This window comes from Pipistrellus hanaki (assembly GCF_964339955.1).
Source record: "Pipistrellus hanaki genome assembly, chromosome: 1".
NCBI classification, from domain to species: domain Eukaryota; kingdom Metazoa; phylum Chordata; class Mammalia; order Chiroptera; family Vespertilionidae; genus Pipistrellus; species Pipistrellus hanaki.
The window spans coordinates 35,608,662-35,633,210 of record NC_140503.1 but is presented as its reverse complement, the minus strand read 5'-3'; the positions used below and the strand labels follow the sequence as shown (position 1 = coordinate 35,633,210).

The 24,549-nt window shown below is 39.8% G+C and overlaps 3 protein-coding genes across 4 annotated transcripts in view; 1 reads left to right on the top strand and 2 right to left on the bottom strand.

Moving 5' to 3' along the window:
* WDHD1 (WD repeat and HMG-box DNA binding protein 1) overlaps window positions 1-5,474 on the bottom strand; it is a 58,883-nt gene extending 53,409 nt beyond the window's left edge. For both annotated transcript variants that reach the window (XM_084877443.1, XM_084877444.1), the window contains exons 1-2: window positions 5,360-5,474; window positions 5,040-5,132 (exon numbers count right to left, since the gene is read on the bottom strand). In XM_084877443.1, the coding sequence (XP_084733569.1) occupies window positions 5,040-5,116 (77 nt within the window). In that variant the 5' untranslated portion in view covers window positions 5,117-5,132; window positions 5,360-5,474. The remainder of the gene's footprint in view (window positions 1-5,039; window positions 5,133-5,359) is intronic.
* Window positions 5,475-5,524: 50 nt separating this feature from the next.
* SOCS4 (suppressor of cytokine signaling 4) overlaps window positions 5,525-24,549 on the top strand; it is a 30,326-nt gene continuing 11,301 nt past the window's right edge. The window contains exon 1 of the mRNA XM_084877533.1: window positions 5,525-5,807. The gene's annotated coding sequence lies outside the window, so the exon portion shown is untranslated. The remainder of the gene's footprint in view (window positions 5,808-24,549) is intronic.
* LOC311631493 (ubiquitin-conjugating enzyme E2 L3-like) lies at window positions 23,135-23,756 on the bottom strand (the record flags this gene model as incomplete). The annotated part of the gene is made up of 1 exon (XM_084901660.1): window positions 23,135-23,756. One exon carries the CDS (start codon window positions 23,754-23,756, stop codon window positions 23,292-23,294), a length of 465 nt encoding a protein of 154 aa, XP_084757786.1. The 3' UTR covers window positions 23,135-23,291.

Genomic DNA, 24,549 nt, shown 5'->3' with positions numbered 1-24,549 from the left:
TTGTCATACTAACCAGGCTAAAATCCCAACTTTGGTTATATCCAATTCTCTGCCTATTAAAATAAATTTGCACTTGCAAAGCTAAATAAGGCTGAAATAAACAACCGAGTATATGTCTCGATTTAAATTTATGATCATTAACCTGAAGTAGGCCTTTAGTGCTGCACAGCAATCCAACTATATTCCCTGGTTCATTCAATTTTCCATCTCTTCTATGTCTCTCATATCTATTTCTCTTGTTTTAAACCTCCACCTTCAACTGATGACTTCACGTCCTATTCACTGAGAAAACAGAAGCAATCTATAGAAATTGTCCACATGTTCTCCCCATCCCTTATAGAAGCCCCTTCCCTCCACATATAGATTTGACCTACATTTGGCCAATATCTCCCTCTAGTACCTGATATAATGCCCCACACCTAATCAGAACATCACTCCAGCAATTCTTCCCCTTTCTGCTATGAAATTAAGTTACCCCTCTCTCTTGGATCATCTCCACTCATATGTATGCTGTAATCTTTCTCACCTTTTAACAGAACAAAAATCTTTCCTGACCCCACCTTCCTACCCAATTACCCTCATTCTTTGAATGTCACACTCACTAAATGCAAATCCTCCCTTTCCATTCTCTTGATTATACTGCAACAAGATTTTCTTTTTATTTTATTTTATTGATTTAAGAGAGAGAAAGAAGAATGGAGGTAAGGAGAGAGGGAGAGAGAAAGAGACACCAATTTTGTTGTTTCACTTATTTATGCATTCACTAATTGCTTCTTGTATGTGCCCTAACTGGAGATCAAACCCACAACCTTGAAGTATCAGGATGACACTCTAATCAACTGAGCTAGCTGGCCAGGGCAAGGTTTTCATTCTTACCATTCCATAAAAAAGCTCAAGATCATCCATGTCCTCCATGTCACTAAAGCTAATGGTGAATTCATAGTCCTGAATTTGACCCACCAGCAATATTTAACATACTTTATTTCCTCCACAAATACTTTAATTGGCTTCTAGACATCATTCTTATATCTTGGTTTTCTATTTTCCTTGCCAGCCCTTCTGGATCTCTAAATATTTTTAATTGTTCCAGGGCTTAGCTCTTGAATCTTTTTTCTTAATTACATTAATCCCTTCCCTAGGTGATGTCATCCAAGTTCATACCATTAAATACAATCTCTATATTGACAACTCCCGCATTTAGATTTGCAGTCAAGACCTCAATCCTGAATTCCAGAAGGCATCAGCTAACGATGTAGATTTCTATCTCTAGTTCACATTTCTTCTCTGAGATTTAGACACATTTATTCAGCTGTCTACTGCTCTCCTTGAATATCTCAAAGACATCCTACACTAAATCATGTTCAAAAGCAAACTTAATCTCCACCCCCATTCTACCTCTGAACTATGCTCCTCTCCAAGCTTTTTAAACATCTGAATAGCGCCATTACTTCCCCATCTAGAATCACAGATGTTATTCTAGACACCTCCCTTTTCTTTATCCTTAATATCCAATCCATCCTGTTGATTTCACCCTTTTAAAAAAAATATTTTTATTGATTTCAGAGAGGAAGGGAGAGGGAGAGATAGAAACAACAATGATGAGAGAGAATCATCAATCAGCTGCAGGCTCCTTACTGGAGATTGAGTCCACAACCCAGACATGTGCCCTTGACCGAAATTGAACCCGGGACTCTTCAGTCCCCAGGCCAACGCTCTCTATCCACAGAACCAAACCAACTGGGGCTGCTTTCCCTTTTTAAAGAGTTCCTAAATGTATCCTGTTTTCTACATACCCATAGACATGAGCTTCCATTACATGAACCAGACTAAGACAGATACTTTCCAATAGTCTCTCTGCATCCACTCCTACTCATTTTCTTCCATGCATCCTCTGAAAAACAAGAGTCTGGCCCTACCCGGTTTGGCTCAGTGGATAAAGCGTCAACCCACAGACTGAAGGGTTCCAGATTCAATTCTGGTCAAAGGCCTGTACCTTGGTTGCAGGCTTGATCCCTGGCCCTGGTCAGGACTCATGAGGGAGGCAACCAATCTATGTGTTCCTCTAACACTGATGTTTCTCTCTGTCCTTCCCCCACTGCTCCTCTCTCTCTAAAAATCAATGGAAAAAATATCCTTTGCCCTAATCGGTTTGGCTCAGTGGATAGAGCATCGGCCTGTGGACTGAAGGGTCCAGTGTAGGATGTCTTCGATTCCGGTCAAGGGCATGTACCTTGGTTGGGGCACATTCCCAGTAGGGGGTGTGCAGGAGGCAGCTGATCAGTGTTTCTCTCTCATCAATGTTTCTAACTCTATCCCTCTCCCTTCCTCTCTGTAAAAACATCAATAAAACATAACATATATGTACCGTGTTTCCCCGAAAATAAGACCTACTTACAGGTTTCCTTCTGAATGAAATATAAGGCATCCCCCCGAAAATAAGGCCCCCCCCTAGGCTCTGTCTCAGAATGAAAATTAATTTATCGTAAACTGGTCGCTAGGGCCGCCCCGATTGGCTTCTAGCAACCAGTGACGTTTCTCATTTAAAGACAGTACTATTGCTAAACATGAGAGATTTGGTCCACTGATTCTGAAAGAAATGGAGTCACAAGAAATTCACCAGGAAATTCAGGAATTGGATTGTGATGATGATGTTCCAGAAGATGATGACATGATTGTCATTGAATAAATGAGTAAATTCTTGATACTGTAGGATTCAGTTTGTCTGGTTTGTGTTGACAACTACCGTACTACCGTACTGTATACAGGTAATAAATTTCCTTTATTTTCATTTAACAATAAATGTGTACCGTATTCTTCCTCATGGAAAAATAAGACATCCCCCGAAAATAAGACCTAGCACATCTTTGGGAGCAAAAATTAATATGACACTGTCTTATTTTCGGGGAAACAGGGTATATACGTCTATATATCCCCATCCACTGATGAGGATTAACAACAACAACAAAACAAGAGTCTGATCATATCTCCTCTCTGCTTCAAATCTTTAGTACCTTCCTACCATAGGAAGTCAGGATTCCTTAATAAAGCCCAAAAAAGGCGTTGGATAGGATGCCTACCTTCACACATTCATCTCATGTCAATCTCTGCAACACTATCCACTTTTAGCATCACTAGCTTTCCTTCAGTTCTTTGAGCACGCCACAGTCCCTATTCCCACCGGGCTTTTACACATGGTGTTCCCCCTTCCTTGGTCAACACCACCACCCCCCTGCCACCACCTATCTCTTTATACTTCTTAATTACTGCTGTCTTCAGATCTCATCTTAACAAACACTTCCTTGCTGAAACCGGTTTGGCTCAGTGGATAGAGCGTCGGCCTGTGGACTGAAAGGACCCAGGTTCGATTCCGGTCAAGGGAATGTACCTTGGTTGTGGGCACATCCCCAGTGGGGGGTGTGCAAGAGGCAGCTGATCGATGTTTCTCTCATCAATGTTTCTAGCTCTCTATCCCTCTCTCTTCCTCTCTGTAAAAAATCAATAAAATATATATTTTTTAAAAAAAACACTTCCTCATGTTAGAGCATCACCCAAATAGACCAAGGTTGCAGTTTCAATCCCCAGTCAGGGCACATATACTAGTAATTATCAAGCAAGGAAATCATAAGTGTAACAACAAATCAACGTTTCTCCCTATCTCTCTCTCAAATATCAATTTAAATAAACAAAAAGAAATACTTCCTCAGAGAAGCCTTCCCTGCCTCTTCAAACTAGATCAATTCCCCTTCATTTAGGTTTATCATTGCACATATCATTTAATTATTAAATGATAAATGTACATTGAAGAATTACATTTAGAAGTATTAAATTTTAATACTTCTAAGTGTAATTCTTCAATGTACATTTATTTTATGTGATTAATTTGTGCTCAGTGTCAATCTGAAAAGACCTTAAAGTCAATGAAGGAAACGATTGCTGAAACCGGTTTGGCTCAGTGGTAGAGCTTCTGTCTGTGGACTAAAAGATCCCGGGTTCGATTCCGGTCAAGGGCATGTACATTGGTTGCAGGGGCTGTGTGCAGGATGCAGCTGGTTGATGTATCTCTCTCATCGATGTTTCTAGCTCTCTATTCCTTTCCCTTCCTCTCTGTGAAAAAATCAATAAAATATATTTTAAAAAATTTAAAAAAGAAACAATTGTACTTTGTTAACATTATTGTATCTCTAGCTCTCAGTGGAATAGCCATATAAACATTTTTTCAATGAAAAAAAAATCAACATAGACGTGACCGAGGAAGCCACAGAATTAGACAGTGCTGCATAGGAATGGGATTTAGAAAGATAAAAGGGACAGTAGCCCTGGACAGGTGGCTCAGTTCGTTGAGGGGTCCTCCTTACACCAAAAGGTTGCAGGTTAGATTTCCGATCAGAGCACATACCTAGGCTGTGGGTTCGAGTCCCACCCCACCCCCTTTCCCCGTCACTCTCTTCTTCCCGCCCTCAGTCCCTACCTCCCTTCCTCTCTCTTTAAAAATCAATGAAAACCAAGGGTGTGAAGATTTAAAACAAGAAGGTGGGGGTGGGACCAGAATAACCCTGGGAAAATATCACCGTAGGGACTGAGCAGAGGAAATAAATTAGGGGGGGGGGGGGGGAGTGTCATCAGAAAGTTTAAAACAACAAAAAAAGGAAATAGCATCACCAAAGCCAAGGGAGGATAGAATACAAAAAAGATAGAAAGGGCCACTGAATGTGACAACTGGGCACCTACCAATCTGACAAAATAACCAGTGATGTGAGATGCTGTGAGGAATTGAACAAAGCTAAAATACAGAGGAAAGCTCACTTCTTTCCAACTCCCCTAGAAGCAAGATTTTACACTCATTGACTTTTTCTTAAACTATCAAGACAGTCCATATAGAATAATAAATCTAAGGAAAATATGAGTGCCATTCTATATTTCAACCTTATTTCTCTCTATTTATACGAGTCGTGTTAGGCTGACTGCTTATAGGACACCTAAGGATAAACGTTCTAACATTTACACCTGAAACGGATTTTTTGCTTCCCAAAGTACTTTACCTCCCAGAATCGTCAAAACAGACATCCGTGTGTCCCTCCGTATGCCCGTATCTCATCGGCTTCTGTGTGGCAGGCATCTTGTCCTTCCCTTCCCTAGAAATGTTTCATAAAATCTAGTGTTATTTTAAAGGAGAAAAAGCGGGGAGCTGGGGAAGAAGGGAGTTGGTTAGCCTCCCCACGGGCGTGCTCTCGGCAGCCCCTTTCCCCCAACCCGAGTGGCACCAACAGAAAAAATAAAATAAAATGGAGGGTCTGCCAGACAGTAATCCTGGAAGAGGACACTCTCCTCTCTGGCGCGACTAGCGAGAGGAAGGACTCACCAAGGCGCCTGAGCCTCAGGGACTGGAGAAACCAGAGGCAACCACCGGCGCCCGGACGCTTCCCGCGCTCAGGCGCGCGCGCCGCACTGCGCCTGCGCCGGCCCGCCCTCGCCGGGCGCTCAGCCCGACTGGAGGTCGCGGGCTGGTGACGTCACTGCTAGGAAAAAGCCGGCCGCCGGGGGCGTGAGGAAGGAAGACCGGGTGGGAGCCCAACGCGGAAGTGGGGGTGGCCGCTGGGGAGCCGACGGAGGCGGCGACCGCGACGTAAGAGACGGGAACCGGGCGCCGAGAGGTGGGAGCCCGCAGGAAAGGCAGCCGCCTCGGGAGACCTGCATGAGGTGCAGGAGCGGCTGGGCCTCCCTTCTCCACCTCAGCGAGCACCCAGACTGATGGCGATGGTGATGGCGGCTATTCCTCGGACAGCGCCAATGAAACTGCGCTCGGAGCGGTGAGTGGGGGCAGGGTGGTTGCTGCCTGGCCTCTGGGATTGGGGTCCGTCCGCTCCTACCTTTCAGGCTCTTCTCCACGTGCTACCACATGCGCGACCCTGACCGGGTCCAGCCCTGGGCGCCCGGCTGGAGCAATGGCACCTTTGAGGCATCTTCTCTAGAAAAGAGGAAGGAGAGACCTTTCGCAAGCCTTTCGTCTTGGCATCCTTCGCACCCTCGCCTCACCTTGTCATTTTTATAGAGATAGGAAGGAGGGAAATTTTAATCTCAGTTTTCGGTCCCTGAAGGTATTGGCAAGTACATTAAGGCGTAATCTTGGGGACTGACTCCCCGTATGTCCCTGAAGAAGAAAGTTGGATGTCCCTGTTCAGACCCCACTTAAAGTTCACTGAGGTGCGCGTTTGGATCTAAAGGAAGAGCTAGAACTAAAGTATATTGTTGAGTACTGCGGTCCTTTTCCTCTTTGCTAAGGTCTTGGTCGTTAAGTTTATGTTTTGCTTGTGTCTTCACAATTCTCCATATTAGTAGACCGGTCTCTGAGGAAAACCTTCACAAAGTGTGTGTGTGTGTGTGTGTGTGTGTGTGTGTGTGTGTTCCCCAACACAGCCTCAGGTCTACATTCTTGATGGCTTAAGGGAGACTGTTTTTCTGTTGTAGAGATCTCCCTATTGTCTTCCATCTCGTTCCTTCTGCATACAGAGTTAAGACACCGTGGTATTGTTCTGACTGTGGTGCCATTGTGTGAAGGGCTGTTTTGAGTACTGAGGCCCCAAATAGGCTTGCTAGGTACTGAGGTTTGGTGTGTGAATGAAGAGGAAGAGTGATTGGCTGAAAAAGAACTTGGGATTTGTGGGAAATGAACCAACCTATTGTTGAATTCCCAAGTGAAAGGTACCTGAGACAATTCATCTGAGTTTTTTAGATAGACTGACATAAAGTTGTGTGTTTTTTTTTAATCAAAGTAATTATCATTATCAAAGTAAGGGTCAAGCTGAACTCCGACATTGTTCATCTCAGTACTGAATAAATCATGATGAGATTTCAGTGTAGTACAATTCAGAGCTCAGCATAAGAAGAATTTGGAAATTGGAAAGAGAATTATAGCTATGAAATGCCCTATGATGTCTATAATACCATTTGACTTTAAAAATATGAATGCTGTCTACATTCCGTCATTTCGCTTTGCTTAGCAATCAAGAATTTTGATTCATAAGATAAAAAAAAATTTTCCCTTACAAATTTCACATGTATGAAAAGAGCTTATGCTTTACAGTCAAACAGCCCTAGGCTTTAATTTTGATTAAACCCTGAATACGCTCCTTACTTCTCCATTGTCAGGTTTCTCATCCCCAAAATGTAAATGATACCTCTCTCCACCAAACTGCTAAAGTATATAGGAGACATTCATGGATGTATAAAACTAATTATTATTAATGTGTATTGAGTGGGCATTTGATGGTTTCATTTAAAATGGAGTTGGGCCAAAACCGGTTTCTTCGGTCTGGGGACTGAAGGTCCCGAGTTCGATTCCGGTCAAGGGCATGTACATTGGTTGCGGGCACATCCCAGGAAGGGGGTGTGCAGGAGGAAGCTGGTCGATGCTTCTCTCTTATCGATATTTCTAACTCTCTATTCCTCTCCCTTCCTCTCTGTAAAAAAAATCAATTAAAAAATTTTAAAAAAAATAAAATGAAGTTAAAGTCATTATCCTCTAAAATTTTTCAAATATTAAAGGATGTAATCTTGTTTATACTAGTGTGTTTTTACATTTCTGTTTCAGTCAAATGCCTGCAAATTTTAATGTCTTCAGTGGGTTCATGGTCTTCCTGAGGAAAGCAGACATTCAAATATGTACAAGATTATAGTACAATAATGAAATGTTAGCAAGATTTTTGGTTATTTAAGGTCACATGGCTTTTAAAAAAGAAATCAATGTAGTTGTCTGTCACTGATGTAGCTATCAAAATTTTCCAAATAAATGTGTTTATCTTTAATAGTGCATGTCTCACAGAAGTGAGTAGCTGAATGAACTCATTGAAAATGATGCCAAGGTCAGATTCTATTGCAGTGAAGTTATTTAGATTTGTTCTGTTGTGACCATTCATAGTACCCTTAGGCTCACAAAAATTTTTGGTCTCAAGGGCAATAGGAAAAGAAAACATGAATATATTACCATTCGACTAATGGTGGTATTACCTACATAAATAACAATATTACAGTGTTAGAGTCAGTTTATCCAAGAGGAATATTAGTATTGCCTTATGGAAGGGATTTTAAATATACCTTTTCAACAAAATATGTACTTTATATAAAAGTCATTGATCCTGTGAAAGAGAGTATAATAATAATTGGAAAAATAACATTGAAGGGCCCTGGCTGGTTTGGCTCTGGATAGGGTGTGGGCCTGTAGACCGAAGGGTCCCAGGTTTGATTCCAGTCAGGGGCACATGCCTGGATTGTGGGCTCAATACCCCTTAGGGGGTTTGCAGGAGGCAGCCAGTCGGTGGTTCTCTCTTATCATTGCTGTTTCTATCTCTCTCCCTCTCCCTTCCTCTCTGAAATCAATAGAAATACATTTAAGGGGAGGGGAAAAAGACATTGAAGGGAGTTTAGAAATCTGAAGATTTTTATATATCTGAATGTATGCTAAAACTCACCAGTCTTTTTTATTTATTTTTAACATTTTTTTATTGATTTCAGAGAGAGAGAAACATCAATGATGAGAGAGAATCATTGATCCATGGGCTGCCTCCTGTATGCTCCCCACTGGGAATCGAGCCCACAACTTGGATATGGGCCCTGATCAGTCGTAGGTCGACACTCAACCATGGAGTCAGACCGCCCGGGCTCACCAGCCTTGTAAATTTATTTTGGGGGTAAATAATACTTGCACGTTTACAAACCTTCTAGGATATAAAAGGGAATACAGTAGAAGTCCTGCTCCTAGCTACCTAGCTCTCCTGTCTAAAAACAGCCAGTATTTGAGTCTTGTGTTACATTGACACTGGATCCTTATGACAGCAAGACAGACATAATCCCTATTTTAGTGATGAAAAAAACTGAGACTCAGAAAGTTTATAATTTGTCCAAGGTCACATTCCAATCAGATGTCAGAGCTACAGATATAAACCAGGTCTTTTACCTTCTAATCCAAGGTAGTCTTACCCCACTGCTATCCAAATCATATCTATTGCCATAAAACTTAGAATTTAGTAAAGCATACCAGGACATTAAAGCAATTTGTTTAAGTCTAGAGACACCTTTCACTAGGTTGTAGGTAAAACTTGTTCCCAAGCTTAAATATAAGCATATGTAATTATTATAAAGCAACGAAAAGAATCGTTTTATAATAAAAGGCTTATATGCAAATTGTCCCTGCTACCTGGAGTTCCACCAGGGGGCCCGTGGCCCATCCCCCGCAGCTGGCCCTGCCCCCATTACCCCCTCACCCCAATCAGGGGCAGGGCAGCCCTGCCAACCTCCCACGTCTCCTCCCCGGGCCATCCTGGCTCTATCAGCTGGCTGGACCTCTAGTAATCTATAATTTAAAAGAAGTTTTCCTTCTATTTCTGTTGAAATCTATTACTAAGTTAGCTTGCAGAAACTATAGAACTTACATACATCCATAATATTTTTAGAATTTTTAAATTATTAAGCTTGTTTATTATCAGAAGTAATATACCATAAAGTGCTTGTGATATTTCAGAAATGCTGAAGTCTCTTTTGCCTCAGTTTCTTTCTTTTTCTTTTTTATTTATTTTTAAAATATATTTTATTGATTTTTTTACAGAGAGGAAGGGAGAGGGATAGAGAGCTAGAAACATCAATGAGAGAGAAACATTGACCAGCTGTCTCCTGCACACCTCCCAGCAGGGATGTGCCCGCAACCAATGAACATGCCCTTAATTGAACATGCTCAGAATCGAACCTGGGACCTTTCAGTCCGCAGACCAAAGCTCTATCCACTGAGCCAAACTAGATTTGGCTGCCTCTGTTTATTTATGTTTTTGGGGTTTTTTTTGACACAATGTCTCTTTATTTATTTTTTTAATAAACCTTTATTGTTCATATTACAAAAGTTCCTCATTTTTTCCCCCCTCCTACCCTACCCTCTGCCCTTTCCCCACCCCCCATTGTCCTCATCCATAGGTGCACAGTTTATGTTCAGTCTCTTCCCGCACCCCCCACTCCTCTTTTCCCTGAGAATCATCAGCCCATTCCCCTTCCATACCTCTGATTCTATTATATTCAACAGTTAATATTGTTCATCTGTTTTTTTAATTCCCTTGGTTTTTATTTTGTTTGCTTGTTTGTTTATTTATTTATTTATTTATTATTGGCTTCCAAAGGGGAGTTTAAGGTCAAAAGGAGTTTCGGGTGTGCCCAGATCCTATTCATCAAAATCAGGGTAAGCTCCTTATTTTTTGGTACAAGATTTAGCATATCGAGACCTGGGTGAGTCAAGGTCCTATTTGTTCCTCTTTATATATGTTTTTGTGCAGATTTTCTAGCCTTATATATAAGTAACCTTTGTTTCATCTCTTTTTTTAATCTTAATTTTGCTACTTTCCACCTTTCATTTTTAGAAATTAGCTTCTACCTGAAAAGTTATGAGTAATAATAGAAAGCAGCTAATATTTTCATTAAGCTCAATGTATTCTGCTTTTGTACATTTTAATCCTGGCAGTAAAAACATGAGGCAGCTGGCATTATCCAGACTTTATAAGGGAAATACTGAAGCTAAATGAGATTTTTAAAATCAATTGACTGGTGACAAAATCTTAATTTTAGCTTGTGTTTGATGATTTAGTAGCTCATGCTATTTCACCTGTACCATGCTTCATTTGAATAGAGTATAGTGAAAAACTATAGGTTATTATTTTTTATGGAGCTTAAAAACTTTAAAATTTTGTCTTTAGTCTAAATTGCTCTTAGAGGGAAAATAGACTGCAAGGAAACCAGCCAAAATGTCTAAGTTGACTGTGCAATTGAATTACAGTTGACCCTTGAACAATTCGGGAGTTAGAAGCCACAATCCCCTGCCCTCATGGTCAGTCAAAAATCTGAATATGAATATTTTGACTCACCCAAAACTTAACCTACTATTGACCGTAAGCTGTCTATTAACACGTATTTTGTATTTTATATGTATGTATATATTTTTACAATAAAGTAATCTAGAGAAAAGAAAATAATATTAAGAAAATAATGAGGCTGCCAAAACTGGTTTGGCTCAGTAGATAGAGCATCAGTCTGCGGACTGAAGGGTCCCAAGTTCAATTCTGGTCAATGTTGCAGGTACATCCCTAGTAGGGAGTGTGCAGGAGGCAGCTGGTCAATGTTTCTTATCCATGTTTCTAACTCTCTATCCCTCTCCCTTCCTCTCTGTAAAAAAAAAAAAAATCAATTAAAAAATATATAAAGAAAATCATGAGGAAGAGAAATACACTTACAGTAGTGTATGTATGTATTGGGGGAAAACCCACATACCAGTATACCCATACGGTTCAAACATGTGTTGCTAAAGTGTCAACTGTATAGTGTTTTTCCTCTTTTACTGATGCATTGATTGATTGATTGATTGATTGTTTCTTAGAGAGAAAAAGAGACATCGATTTTTTGTTCTACCCATTTATGTATTCATTGATTGATATTTGTATGTGCCCTGACTGGGGATCAAACCTGAAACTTGGGCTTATCAGGACGATGCTCTAACCAACTGAGCTACCTTGCCAGGGCAGGCATAATTTTGATTCATTCACGCTGAATACTATTCTTGTGTTGGCTGTTCTTTTTTTTTTTAATTTAACAATCTTAAGTTAAAAAGGTCAGTGCCCCTGACTAAATAGTCAGGTATTGCATGTTTTAAATATTCTTGTGGCACACTGGTTGAAAATTGCTGCTCTAGATTAACTTCTTTCAGTTACAGGTTACTATACTTTTCTCATTATCTTTAGCTCCCATGTTCAGGAAATGTACACTAATTTTAATAGCCCAAGTTAAATATTTCCTCAAGCCGAAACCAGTTTGGCTCAATGGATAGAGCGTCGGCTTGGGGACTGAAAGGTCCCGGGTTCGATTCTGGTCAAGGGCATGTACCTTGGTTGCGGGCATATCCCCAGTAGGGGGTGTGCAAGAGGCAGCTGATCGATGACTCTCTCTCATCGATGTTCTAACTCTCTCTCCCTTCCTCTCTGTACAAAATCAATAAAATATATTTAAGTATTTCCTCAAAATTTATTCCCCCCAAAAAAATTATGTAAGTCAAATATCAGAAATCATTGCTTATGCAGGTTTCCTTTTATTATTTTAATGTTCATGTTTTTTAAAATCTTTATTGCTGAAAATATTACATATGGCCCCTTTTTTCTCCCATTGACCCCTTATAAGCCTGCTCCCCAGTCCCCTGCCTTAGCCTTCACCATCCTAATATCTGTGTTCATGGGTTATGCATTCACACAAGTTCTTTGGTTGGTTTCTACCTACCCACCCACTTCCGCCTTTCCACTGAGATTCTACAGTCTGATCCATGCTTCTGTGTTTCTGGATCTATTTTGTTCAACAGTTTATTTTGTTCATTAGATTCCACATACAAGTGAGATCATGTGATACTTGTCTTTTTCTGACTGGCTTGTTTTGTTTAGCATAATACTTGCCAGGTCTCTCCATGCTGTCTCAAAAGGGTAAGAGGTCCTGATTTTTTTTTTTTTTTTTTTTTTTTTTTTTTTTACTGCATAGTATTCCATGGTGTGAAGTATCACAGCTGTTTTATCCACTTATCTACTGGGCAATCCACATCTGTGGCTCCCTCTGCTGGGCCTGGCTGCCTTTGGGACCAAGATGTACACTATGGTCTGCTTTTCCTAGCCCTGGGCCCAGAAGGAGATCAGGCAAAGACTCAAAGCCTCCAGAGATCCTCCTCTGCCTGCAGTCTGATTGTATTCAGTTTTGATTAGCCTCAGGCTATTGGCCACTGGTTGGAGTGAGAGGTTTTCCAACAGTGTGGGGTAATTGCTTCCTTCTGCTGGCTGATTGTTATTCTTAGTTTCACAATGGGTCTCAGAAACTCCACAGATGGGGTAAGGAGTTTTCCAATAGGGTGGGGCAACTGCCTTACTCCCAGTCAAAAACCACCTAGATAACAAAGGTCCACTGGAGAAAGAGGTCCTCTGTAGCATGAAGGAATGACTCAGCCCAGAAAATCATGGTATCTGCCTTCTGGTGTCTAACCCTAGACCCCCCCATCCTTGGCTTCTGTTCACATAGCTCCAGTCCATTCTTCTCTCCCTCTGCTGGAGTCCAAGGTGAGTGGCTGCACATGAAACTTTGTGTGTTGGCCCTTTAAGAAGCTAACTCTGACTGGTAGACAGCAACCCTGCTGCTTTACACAGCCAGATGTTACATGGGTACCTTTCTCAGTTCTGGTGCTCAGGGCTAGGGAGCCCATCTTAAGGTTTAGACCCCAGAGTTCTCAATGGGAAGTCCCCACAGCTGAGATATCCCTCCAGAACTTCAACCCATTTGTGCCTCCACACTTTCCACCAGTCTCTATGTGATCTCCTCTTTCCATTCTTGGTTATCAGGGTTATCTCCAACTGGTATTCAGCATTGTTTTTCTGTATTATAGTTGTTCTTCCAGTTTTGTCCTAGAGACGTGTTAATGTAGCATCGACTTACTCCACCACCATTTTGGTTGTCCTCTTAAGCAGGTTTCTTAACTGAAGGACCTCTTGGAACCTTGCACAAAAGCAAACTGTTTTTAGGAAAGTAAGTGAGAAAATGGGAGAAGGAGGGCATAGTAATACTAATCAATGAGTCCTTTTCAAATAAAAAAAAATCCCATTAAGTTCTGCCTTGGCTGGATAGTTCAGTTTGTTAGAGTATCATCTCAATACATCAAAGTTGTGAGTTTGATTCCTTGTCAGGGCACATACAAGAAGCAACTAGTGAATCCATGGAACAACAAATAACTATTTCTATCTCTCTCTCCCCCTTACTCCTTCCTCTTAAAATTTTTATAAGCAAAAATAACTCAAGTTAATACCCATGAGCCCTGGTAGCATGAAAAAAGGAGACACAGTTGACCCTTGAACAACACAGGTTTGAACTGCACAGGTCTACTTACATGTGGATTTTTTTATATAAATGTATTGGATAATTTTTTGGAGATTTGTAACAATTTGGAAGAACTCACAGATGAACCACGCAGCCTACAAAAATCGAAAAATTAAGAAAAAGGGATGTCATAAGTGCATAAAATATATATAGATACTAGTCTGTTTTAACATATACTACCATAAAATATACACATGTATTATAAAAAGCTAAAATTAATTAAAATATTCACAAACATTTACAGATTATACATGATGCCATTCACAAAGGAGAGAAATAGAAACATAAAGATGCAGTATTAAGTCATAATTGCATAAAACTAACTGCAGTACATACTGTAATAATTTCGTAGCCACTTTCTGTTGCTATTGTGGTAAGCTCAATTGTTGTGAATAACTGCTTAAAAGGCTGTGTGATGCTAATCATCTCACTGTGATAAGTTTGTCTCTCCAGTAAATTCTGTATCACAGTAAAAACTGATCTCTCATGGTTCTTGGTATTTTTTCATATTTAGTTGAATACCATAAACCTTAACATGGACCCATATGAAATGACACTATCGATCTTGGAAGTGCTCCAAAGAAGCAGAGAAAAGTCATGACATTAAAAGAAAAAGTTGAATTGCTTGATATGTGTCATAGGTTGAGGTCTGCAACTGTGGTTACCTACCATTTCAAACGAAATGAATCCAATGTAAGGACCATTGTAAAAAAAAGGAAATGAAATTGTGAAGCTGTAGCTGCTGCTTACACCAGTAAGCATGAAAATCTTGCACTTTTTGAGAGATACCTTTTTATCTTGTATTGAAAAATGCATATTTTATGTAGTATTGCAATAAGAAAGACATACTTACAGATTCTAATATGATTCAAGAAAAAGGGAAGTCATATATCTTAAAGCAAAAGGAAAATGAAGGATCTAAAGCTAGAGAACTTCATGCCTGCAAAGAATAGTTTGATGGTTTTAGAAAGAGATTTGGCTTAATAAATGTCAAGATAACAGGAAAAGCAGCTTCTGCCAACCAAGAGACAGACAAGTTCCCAGAGGCCATTAAGAAAATAATTGAGGAGAAAGAATATCTGCCTGAACATATTTTTAATGCCGAGCTAATAGACACCACAGCAAAGAAATTAATAGAAGATGACTTGATGGAGATGAGTGTTTCCAAACCAGAACCAGATGATGAGGAAGGAGACGTAAAAAGAAACAGCACAAGAAAACAAAATGACATTAGACAATCTAGAAAAGGGTTTCGATTATTCAAAGTGGCTTTTGACTTCTTTTATGAGATGGACACTTCTGTGATACAGACATTGAAACTAAAGCAAATGGTGGAAGAAGGTTTAGTCCCTTATAGAAATATGTTCAGAGAAATGAAAAAGCAAAAATATCTGACAGAAATTACAATGTATTTTCATAAACTTATACTTGATGTGCCTGCCTCTCTTGTCTCCTCTTCCACCTCCTCCACTTTTTCTGCGTCTGCCACCCCTGAGATAGCAAGACCAACCCCTCCTCTTCCTCGTCCTCAACCTACTTAACCTAAAGACAAGGATGAAGATCTTTAAGATGTTCCACTTCCACTTAATGAATAATAAATAATCATGTTGTATAGTTAATAAATTGATCTGTTGTGTATGCATATGAAACTCTACTGTATGGCTAGAATTGTTTGAGGCGTTTTTGTGCATCATCATTACCTAAATATTCATTGTGTAGAACATCATGTGCAAAACTTGTATTGTGAAGGGGGTAGCCTGTCCTTAAATAGGCATAGATGAATGATACTTAACATTAATAATATGTTAGTTTTCCAACTGCTTTATAACTTGCTTTCCAATAATTACATTACTATTCAGCATGACTCTTACAATTGGAGAAACTGTTTGTCAGCCTATCATCACAAGTAAGTGGTTTTAAAATATACATAACAATGTTTCCAATACTGTATTATGAATATGACTGTAATTCTGTATGCCATAAAAATTTTATAACAGTTCATTCATTAGTGTATAGGCTAGGGTACATGAAGTAATGGTATCAATTACACAAGACTACCATAAAGCGATCATATTGCTGCTTCTTTATGAATCATTATATATGTAAATAAAGAGGCATTTTTTAACATCTTTTAATTTTTTGTTCTGTGTTAGTAATACTATGTAATATCTATGAGTTTGTTTGTATTATCTACACTAATAAAAGAGAAACGTGCAAATTAACCATTATTCCACTATGCCCACCAGCCAATCAGGAGGGAATATGCAAATTAGAAGGTCAAAGATGGCAGCCACCCAGCTGCTCCAGGCACGAAGTGGCTGGTCGAGGCAGGTGACCAGCAGTCACGAAGGGTCCCAGATTGGAGTGGGTGCAGGCCAGGCTGAGGGACAACCCCCCACCCCCACCCCTATGCATGAATTTTGTGTACCAAGCCACTAGTAATATATATTATGTAATACATATAACATACAAAATGTGTTGACTATTTATGTTATCTATAAGGCTGCTGGTCAACAGTAGGTTGTTAGGAGTTAAGTTATTGGGAAATCAAAAGTTATACACAAGTTTTCAGCTCTGTGGGAGGTCAGTTCCCCTAATCCCCACAATGTTCAAAGGTCAACTATACTTTAAAATATATACTGAAAAATGAACCTTAGTGTTTTTGTAATTAGAAAAATTTTTTAGTTCAGACATCTTCTCATATAAATAAACCCATTTTTCATATTTTTTTCTTTATCATTCCAAGAAATTCATTTGTTTTTTACTATCCACTTTATTCCACTTGTGGTATCTAAATGTTTCCATAGAATCCACTCTGTGGGGCTTGACAGGGGACCTCAGGCCACGTCCCTCACCCTGGCATCAGGCTGGGGACTTCAGGCCACAACCCCTGCCATGGTGCCAGGCTAGGGGACCTGAGGCTGCATCCCCCGCCTGGCAGGTTGTTTAAAGGGGGACCTCACGGTGCACCCACTGCCCCAGCATCAGGGGACCTGAGGCTGTAACCTGTCGTCCCGTCCCCCCCCCAACACACACACACACACACACACACACACACACACACACACTTGATGGGGCTTGACAGAGGATCTCAGACTGCACTCCCAGCCTGGCAGGGCTTGACGGAGGACCTCAGGCCACACCCTGGCGCCAAGCCGATGCACTTAAGCCATGCCCCCTGTGCAGCAGCAGGGCTTGACAGGGCAACTGAGGCTGCACTCCTACCCACCTGGGTTTGATGGGTTTGGGGTCAGCCAGGTCTGGATCTCACCCAATGAGGGTGGGACTGGCTGGGTATGGGTATTGTGCAATTTTGAGGTCCCCGCAGGTGGGCTGGTACTTGACTCTGGGTCCCATGCCATGTCCCAGACTCTGACAGGAAGAAGATTTTCATGTACATTTTACTAATTTTCTTTCATCTCTGACACTTCTATTATAGAGAAAAGGCAAATAGCAATATTAAAATATTTATTCTAATTAACCCCCTTTTAATGTGCACGAATTTCATGCACCACGCCATTGGTGTGTGTGTGTATGTGTATATGTGTGCGTGTGTGTGTGTGTGTGTGTGTGTGTGTGTGTATATATATATATATATATATATATATATAAAAGCCTAATATGCAAATTGACCGAAGAGCAGAATGACCGGTTCTGACATGCACTGATGACCAGGGAACAGATGCTCAATACAGGAGCTGCCCCCTGGTGGTCAGTGCACTCTCACAGGGGGGAGTACCACTAAGATGGAAGCCAGACTCATGGCTGGTGAGCACAGTGGCAGTGGTGGGAGCCTCTCCTGCCTCCACAGCAGTGCTAAGGGTGTCCGACTGATGGCTCGTTGGGAGCAGGCCTAAGCCATCAGTTGGACATCCCCCAAAGTCACCCAGACTGCAGGAGGGCACAGGCTGGGCTGAAGGCCACCCTTCCCCATCCCCCATCCCCCATCCTCCATCCCCCATCCCTCTGAGTGCATGAATTTTGTGCACCAGGTCTTTAGTCAGACTATAATCAATTATCAACAACTATGACCCACAGAATTTAATATCACAGACTGATCAGAATGCTTTCAAGGAGATTTGAGGCACATAATGGCAGGTAAACTTTGCAGTCATGGTTTTGGTAAGAAAGTTTCCAGATTGCATTACTATTAGAATCATGAATTCTTTATGTAATATAGGATTCTCTATAGGATTGAATTTATTTTAACTCAGTATTTTTATTTAATATATATATTTTATTGATTTTTTTACAGAGAGGAAGTGAGAGGGATAGAGAGTTAGAAACATTGATGAGAGAATCATTGATCAGCTGCCTCTTGCACAGTCCCTACTGGGGATGTGCCTGCAACCAAGGTACATGCCCTTGACCGGAATCAAACCTGGGACCTTTCAGTCCGCAGGCCGACGCTCTATTCACTGAGCCAAACCAGTTTCCGCTTAACTCAGTATTAACATGAATGTTGGTCTTAGATGTACATTACCATTGTAAATCTAATAGTTCTATGAAGAATTAATATGTATAATAATGATCCTTTATCCAACATCATAGAGAATATAAATGAATTTTCTAAAGTTTAACCTTTAATTATGGGATTTTTAAATGGTTTCTATAGAAATTTTGAATTTTGCCAAAACTGGTTTGGCTCAGTGGATAGAGCATTGGCTTGTGGACTGAAAGGTCCCGGGTTCGAATCCGGTCAAGGGCACATACCTTGGTTGCGGGCACATCCCCAGTGGGGGGACGGTGCAAGAGGCAGCTGGTCGATGTTTCTCTCTCATCGATGTTTCTAACTCTATCCCTCTCATTTCCTCTCTGTGTAAAATCAATAAAATATATTTTTTTAAAAAAGAAAAGAAATCTTGAATTTAAATTACTTCCAGGCCTCAATATGACTTACTAGATGTTGTTTAAATTTTTTATTAGAGTACAGTGGTCATGTCAGGTGTTCATTTTATTATCACTGTCATTACAGTTGGTGCTAGAATCACAGATCAAATGGCTACTAAATCTGGGAATTTGCTTTTTCAAAAAAGGCTTTTCTATAAACTTGCATTTTAGACATTTGTCTCTGGCTCATTAAGAAATAATGTTTTTTTAAAAATGTCACTGTGTACTCTGTAGAGAAATGTGACTTAGCTGCCTTCATAAAGAATTAATTATTGAATCAGGAGCCAAAGCAATCTTCTCCCAAGTGATTTTTTTCATATTTATTTATTTTTTATTAATCCTCACCATTGATTTTTAGAGAGAGAGGGAGAGATATACAGAGAGAGAAATACTGATGTGAGAGACACATTGATTGGTTGCCTTCTGCACACCCTGATCAGGGCTGGGGATCAAGCCTGCAACCAAGATATGTGCCCTTGAACGGAATCAAATCCAGGACCCACAGGCCAATGTAAATTTAAAAAAAAAAAAAGCTCTTTGCAGATACCAACAAAGATCTTTGATTTATCTGTACCTTTCAAAGTATTTATTATTCCTGTACCATATAAAAATGGTACTTCATGTAAAGTTTTTCTAAAATGAACTTTTTAGCATAAGTTTTTTAAAACAGTTACTGTCTCAGTAATTTTAAGATGTTTCCTGTACCATGAAGTGATCAGTTTTGTTTTGTTCTGTCTTTTTTATTTTTTTATTTTTTTAAGAGCACTTAGTGAATTTCCTTCAGTGTGGCTTCAAGCTACTATTGTAGAATACACCTCCCCACCGCCTCACCCCCAACACCTTTAATCGTCTCCTCAGCTCCTCTGCTGGAGAACTTGGCCTGTAGGATGACAGGCTGCTTTGGGAGCTTTCCCTTCCCCAGAACTTGAAGTCTCATCTCATCCCATCGATGTTAGGAGCAGCTACAGCCAGCATTTACCTGTCTCTGCTCACTGACCAGTATCACGGTTGACAGTTGGGTGGAAGCTCTGGTCCCTTTTTAACTAAGGCGAATACCAACTTTCCCAAAGTAACCTGGGTGATACTTGTCCAAGTTTATCCTATGATGATGTAAGCCACCAGCATTACCTCAGCCTCTCGGGTGCGGGTGCTTTCAATACAGCCGTGTGGTTCAGGTGGCCAGGAAGTTTCTGGGACTTCCTCAATCACTAGAGCGAGTCCTCTTCGAAGTCTTGTGCTAGCCTTTCTTTCTTAATAGATCTGCTAAGTAACTTCTAAAAGCTGTTATCCCAGTAAAATTCATCACATTTAGAACACTTGTCATTTTGTAAAAGAAAATTGTATAACTCGTCTTAAAAATTCAAAACTTACGTATTTTGCCCTGAGATAATTAGCAAACCTTGTGTGTTATAAAATTCCATAATCATGTTTATTTACAAAGTATTATAAAGATTCTCTTATTTAAGATTACATATTCTATAAATCTATTCAGCAACATGCAAGCAGTTGTGATACACTGAAAAGTGAATAAAGAAATGGAGAGGATGAAATCAAGTTCTCAGCTTTTTGAAACTCCAAATCTTACCTCAGAAACAGCGCACCATCTGACAATGAGTGATTGGGACATTCTAAACCATATATCCAGTATTTATAAATTTTAATGTTTCTAACTTTTAGAGAAATACAAATTGAAAATAAATTTTATTCATACTTTGAAAACTACAACATTAAGTGACATTTTGGCCCATATATTGATATGCTATGTATGTCTTGTCAAATCACTTTTTGCCATAACAGTTTTAAAAACTAGGACTTCTGAAACATGAACTTAGTTTTCCAGCAAAAGAATAACCCTGTAAAAGATGCAAAAGATAAAAGATTTTCTGTGCATTAACTTTAAGTTCAGGTAAATGTGTGGAAAATTTAAGGAAATGATATTTTTCACTTTATTTTATGGACACCTGCAGCCCTAAGCACAAGTAAGAATGGTTAACCTAAAATTCAGAGATACTTGATTGATTGGTACCTATTGTATACAAGTTGGTAAGCCTTGCCAAAGTAAACCTGTAATGTTAGCATGTAAATATGTATAGTTATCTGGGAGGAAAAGTCAGATTGCTTTGTATCTTTATGGTCTGTTGAGTTTCAGTATCTGGCATATTGACTTTTTTACTTTGAAGAACAGTTGTCCTTCTAAAAATTATATTTGCTCATAAACTATGGTTTGCATTGGGCTAGAGACATATTCTGTGATTTCTTCATTATGAGTCTAAAATTGGCTTTGATGCTTTAAATGTTAACATTTATTGAATACATAACACATTTAGAATCTGAGCTTAGTACTTTATATACATTATTTCTCCAGCAGCCCAATGAAATAGATAGCATCAGTACGTCTTCTTTACAAAGAAACTAAGGTTTCAGGGTCATAAGGCTAGGTATAAAATAAATTGGACTCAAACCATATTTTTAATGCCTGCTGTCACCGTGTTGTAGAACTTCTTCCTTGTCGCCGAAACCGGTTTGGCTCAATGGATAGAGCGTCCACCTGCGGACTGAAAGGTCCCAGATTCGATTCCGGTCAAGGGCATGTACCTTGGTTGCAGGCACATCCCCAGTAGGGGGTGTGCAAGAGGCAGCTGATCGATGATTCTCTCTCATCGATGTTTCTAACTATCCCTCTCTCTTCCTCTCTGTAAAAAATCAATAAAATATAAAAGAACTTTTTGTCATATACATGGATACAGATACTGAAAATGTTAAAAATTGTTACTGGATGGTAGGATTATGAATAGTTTTTACATTTTTCTTTACAATTTTGTCTACCTTGGATTTTTCACAGTGAGTATAAATTACTTTAAATTTATTTTATCAAAATGACATATGCACCTAGCTTAAAAATTAAATTAAGCTGAAAGGCTTAGATAAGCTTGCAAACACTGCACTTCTATCCTGCCCATCCCAAAGGCATCTACTTTCAAATTATTTAACTGTTTTTCTGATTATTTCTTTCATGCTTCTAAATGTTTATACTATGCTTTCTTGATTCATCATTAGACATTATCTTATATGAGTTCCTGTGATACATGAGGATTTACCTCTATTTTAGTCTCTTCTTACCATTCTTTTATTATAGTTATATCACAATTTTGGTGACTATAAATATCATTCACTGTTGAGCCATATGTTTGATAATTCTATTTTATTTCTTGTATGTTTTAATTTTTTTGTAATCAGTAATTTCCCAATTCTTTTTCTGTTGCTTATCAATTGAATTTTCCAGAAGTCAATTCTATTTTTTTCACTTAAGATTTTCCACCTTGGAGCCTTATTGTCCTTGTGTGTATATATGAATGACTTGCTCTCTAGAAGCTCTGAATACCTTCCTCTCCTATGTTAAATATCTTATGTCCTGTGTTGCTTCCTTTGTTTTGACTTTACAACCTAATTTTAGAAGAGCACTTTATCCAAGATGAGGTAAAATTGTTGATACTTTGCACATCTGGAAATGTTTTTATTTTATCCTCATATGTGATTGTTTGGCTGGTTATCTCTTCAAGGTTGGAAACTAGTCTCTAGCTGCCAGGGTTACTCTTGAGAAACCAAAGGCCATTTTATTTAGTTCTTTGACTATGACTTTTCTCCTTCATGAAGACTTTACTGGGGTGGAAGCTACTTTTATTTAGTCATTTACTTATTATTTTCTTTTACTGTGGTAAGAACACTTATCTTGAGGTTTATCCTCTTCAACGAATTTTTTTTTTAATATATTTTATTGATTTTGTACAGAGAGGAAGGGAGAGAGATAGAGAGTTAGAAACATCGATGAGAGAGTCATCATCGATCAGCTGCCTCTTGCACACTCCCTACTGGGGATATGCCCGCAACCAAGGTACATGCCCTTGACCGGAATCGAACCCGGGACCTTTCAGTCCCCAAGCCGACGCTCTATCCATTGAGCCAAACCGGCCTTGGCTTCAACGAAATTTTTAAGTAGGTATACAGAACAGTATTGTTAGCTATAAGGTAGGAAGACTTTAGTTATCTCTTTACCTTAAGGATTCTAACATTTTAGAATAATGTAACTTTATGTGTATTTCCCCCCAGCATTACTGAGTGCTCAATGGGCTCTTTCATTATAGAGGCTTATGTTCTAATACAGTTTCTTTGATAATTTCCCCCCTACATTTTGTTATTTTCTATGAAATGTCTATTGATCCTCTAAATTTTTTTTACATTAAAAGTGATTTTTAAACAAAGAAAGCAGAACTAGAACATCTTAAATAAGTTTTAATCCTTTCTTTACAGGTTACCTAGACCACTTTGGGTTGAGAAAACTGTAGGAAGTTAGTAACTGCCGCAAGCGAACGCCAGGTGGTGGCCCGTGTCCATGTTCCGCAGAGGCCTGCTTGGCAGAGGGTCTGAATGCGCCGCTCAGGGTCTCTGCTCACACTCCCTGCAACCAGTCACAGCAGATATTAGTCCACAGGTCGCTTTTCTCCGTATTTCTTTGTAAACTCTTCGGCGTTCTTACAGAATTTTTTTCGGTCCTTAGAGTATTCTTCAGCTAGGTCAGCCCGAAGCGGGTGTTCGGTCTGGGGGTCGTTTACCAGTGCGATGAGGGACTGGATTACTTGGTCGGTTTTGGTTGCTGGCTTCCAGTTTTCAGCACTAATTACTGGCAGGCAGACCTGCCCCTTTTCATCGATGTTGGGGTGATAGATCTTTGTTTTAAATGTGATCATCGGTGGTTTGAATGGGTACTCCGCTGGAAAGCTGATTTCGATTTTGAAGGCCCCCTTATCATACGGAGGGTTGTCAGGAACAATAAGCCCTTGCCAAGTCAGTAAATTAGATTCATCAACCTGAATGTTACAGAAGTTTTTCATCCCACATTTGCGGATTTCTTCAAGCTCCTTCATCAGCCTCCTGCTGGCTGCCATGTTGGGTCTGGTGCTGTTGCTTTCCCAGGGTGCACTGCGGGCAGCTGAGGCCCCTGCACTTTCTGATCGTCTAATCTTAGCTTCCTTGTCTTAATCACTATTTTCTTATTTTCTCAACTCATCCTCTAACTTTCCTATTGAGTGTTTTATTTCTGCATTTGTGATTTTAATTTGCAAACCTTTATTCTCTGATTGTCCTGCACCTTCTCTTATTCATTCTTAGGTGTAATACCTTCTTTTCATTTGGAAATAGTCAACTTAATTTTCTGCTCCTTTTATGGTTACTGCCTTCTCCAGGTTCCTTATGTTTTAGTCCCCGTTGTTTATATTACAGGCTTTCTTCAAAACTGATAACCTGTGAGCATTCATATTCTAGAGTGAATGAAGCACAGCAATGCCTGAAAAGCTGCGCCTGAGTGGGCGGGGCTTGTGAACTGGTGAGGTTCACTGCAGGTTTGGCTGGCCTTCTAGCTTTTTATTCGAGTATTCCCAGATAGCAGCACTATAGGTCTTTTCTCTGTGGCCATTGTTTCTCCCTGTTAAGGGAAAGAGGAATTTTCATTCTAATTTCAGTCCGAAACCTCCCCTCTGCCCTTACTGTCTGATATCCAAAATCCTGATATCCGCCTCTCTGGTTCAGTTTCTCCGAATATCTCATCTACTCTAAGTGACAGAGTAAGAACCATAGAGATCTAATTGCTGTCATGCAGATTTTCAACCTAATTCCCCATTTTCCACTCTGTTCTCTACTCACACGTTCTGTAGTAGATATCTTTCAATTTAATTGAAGACA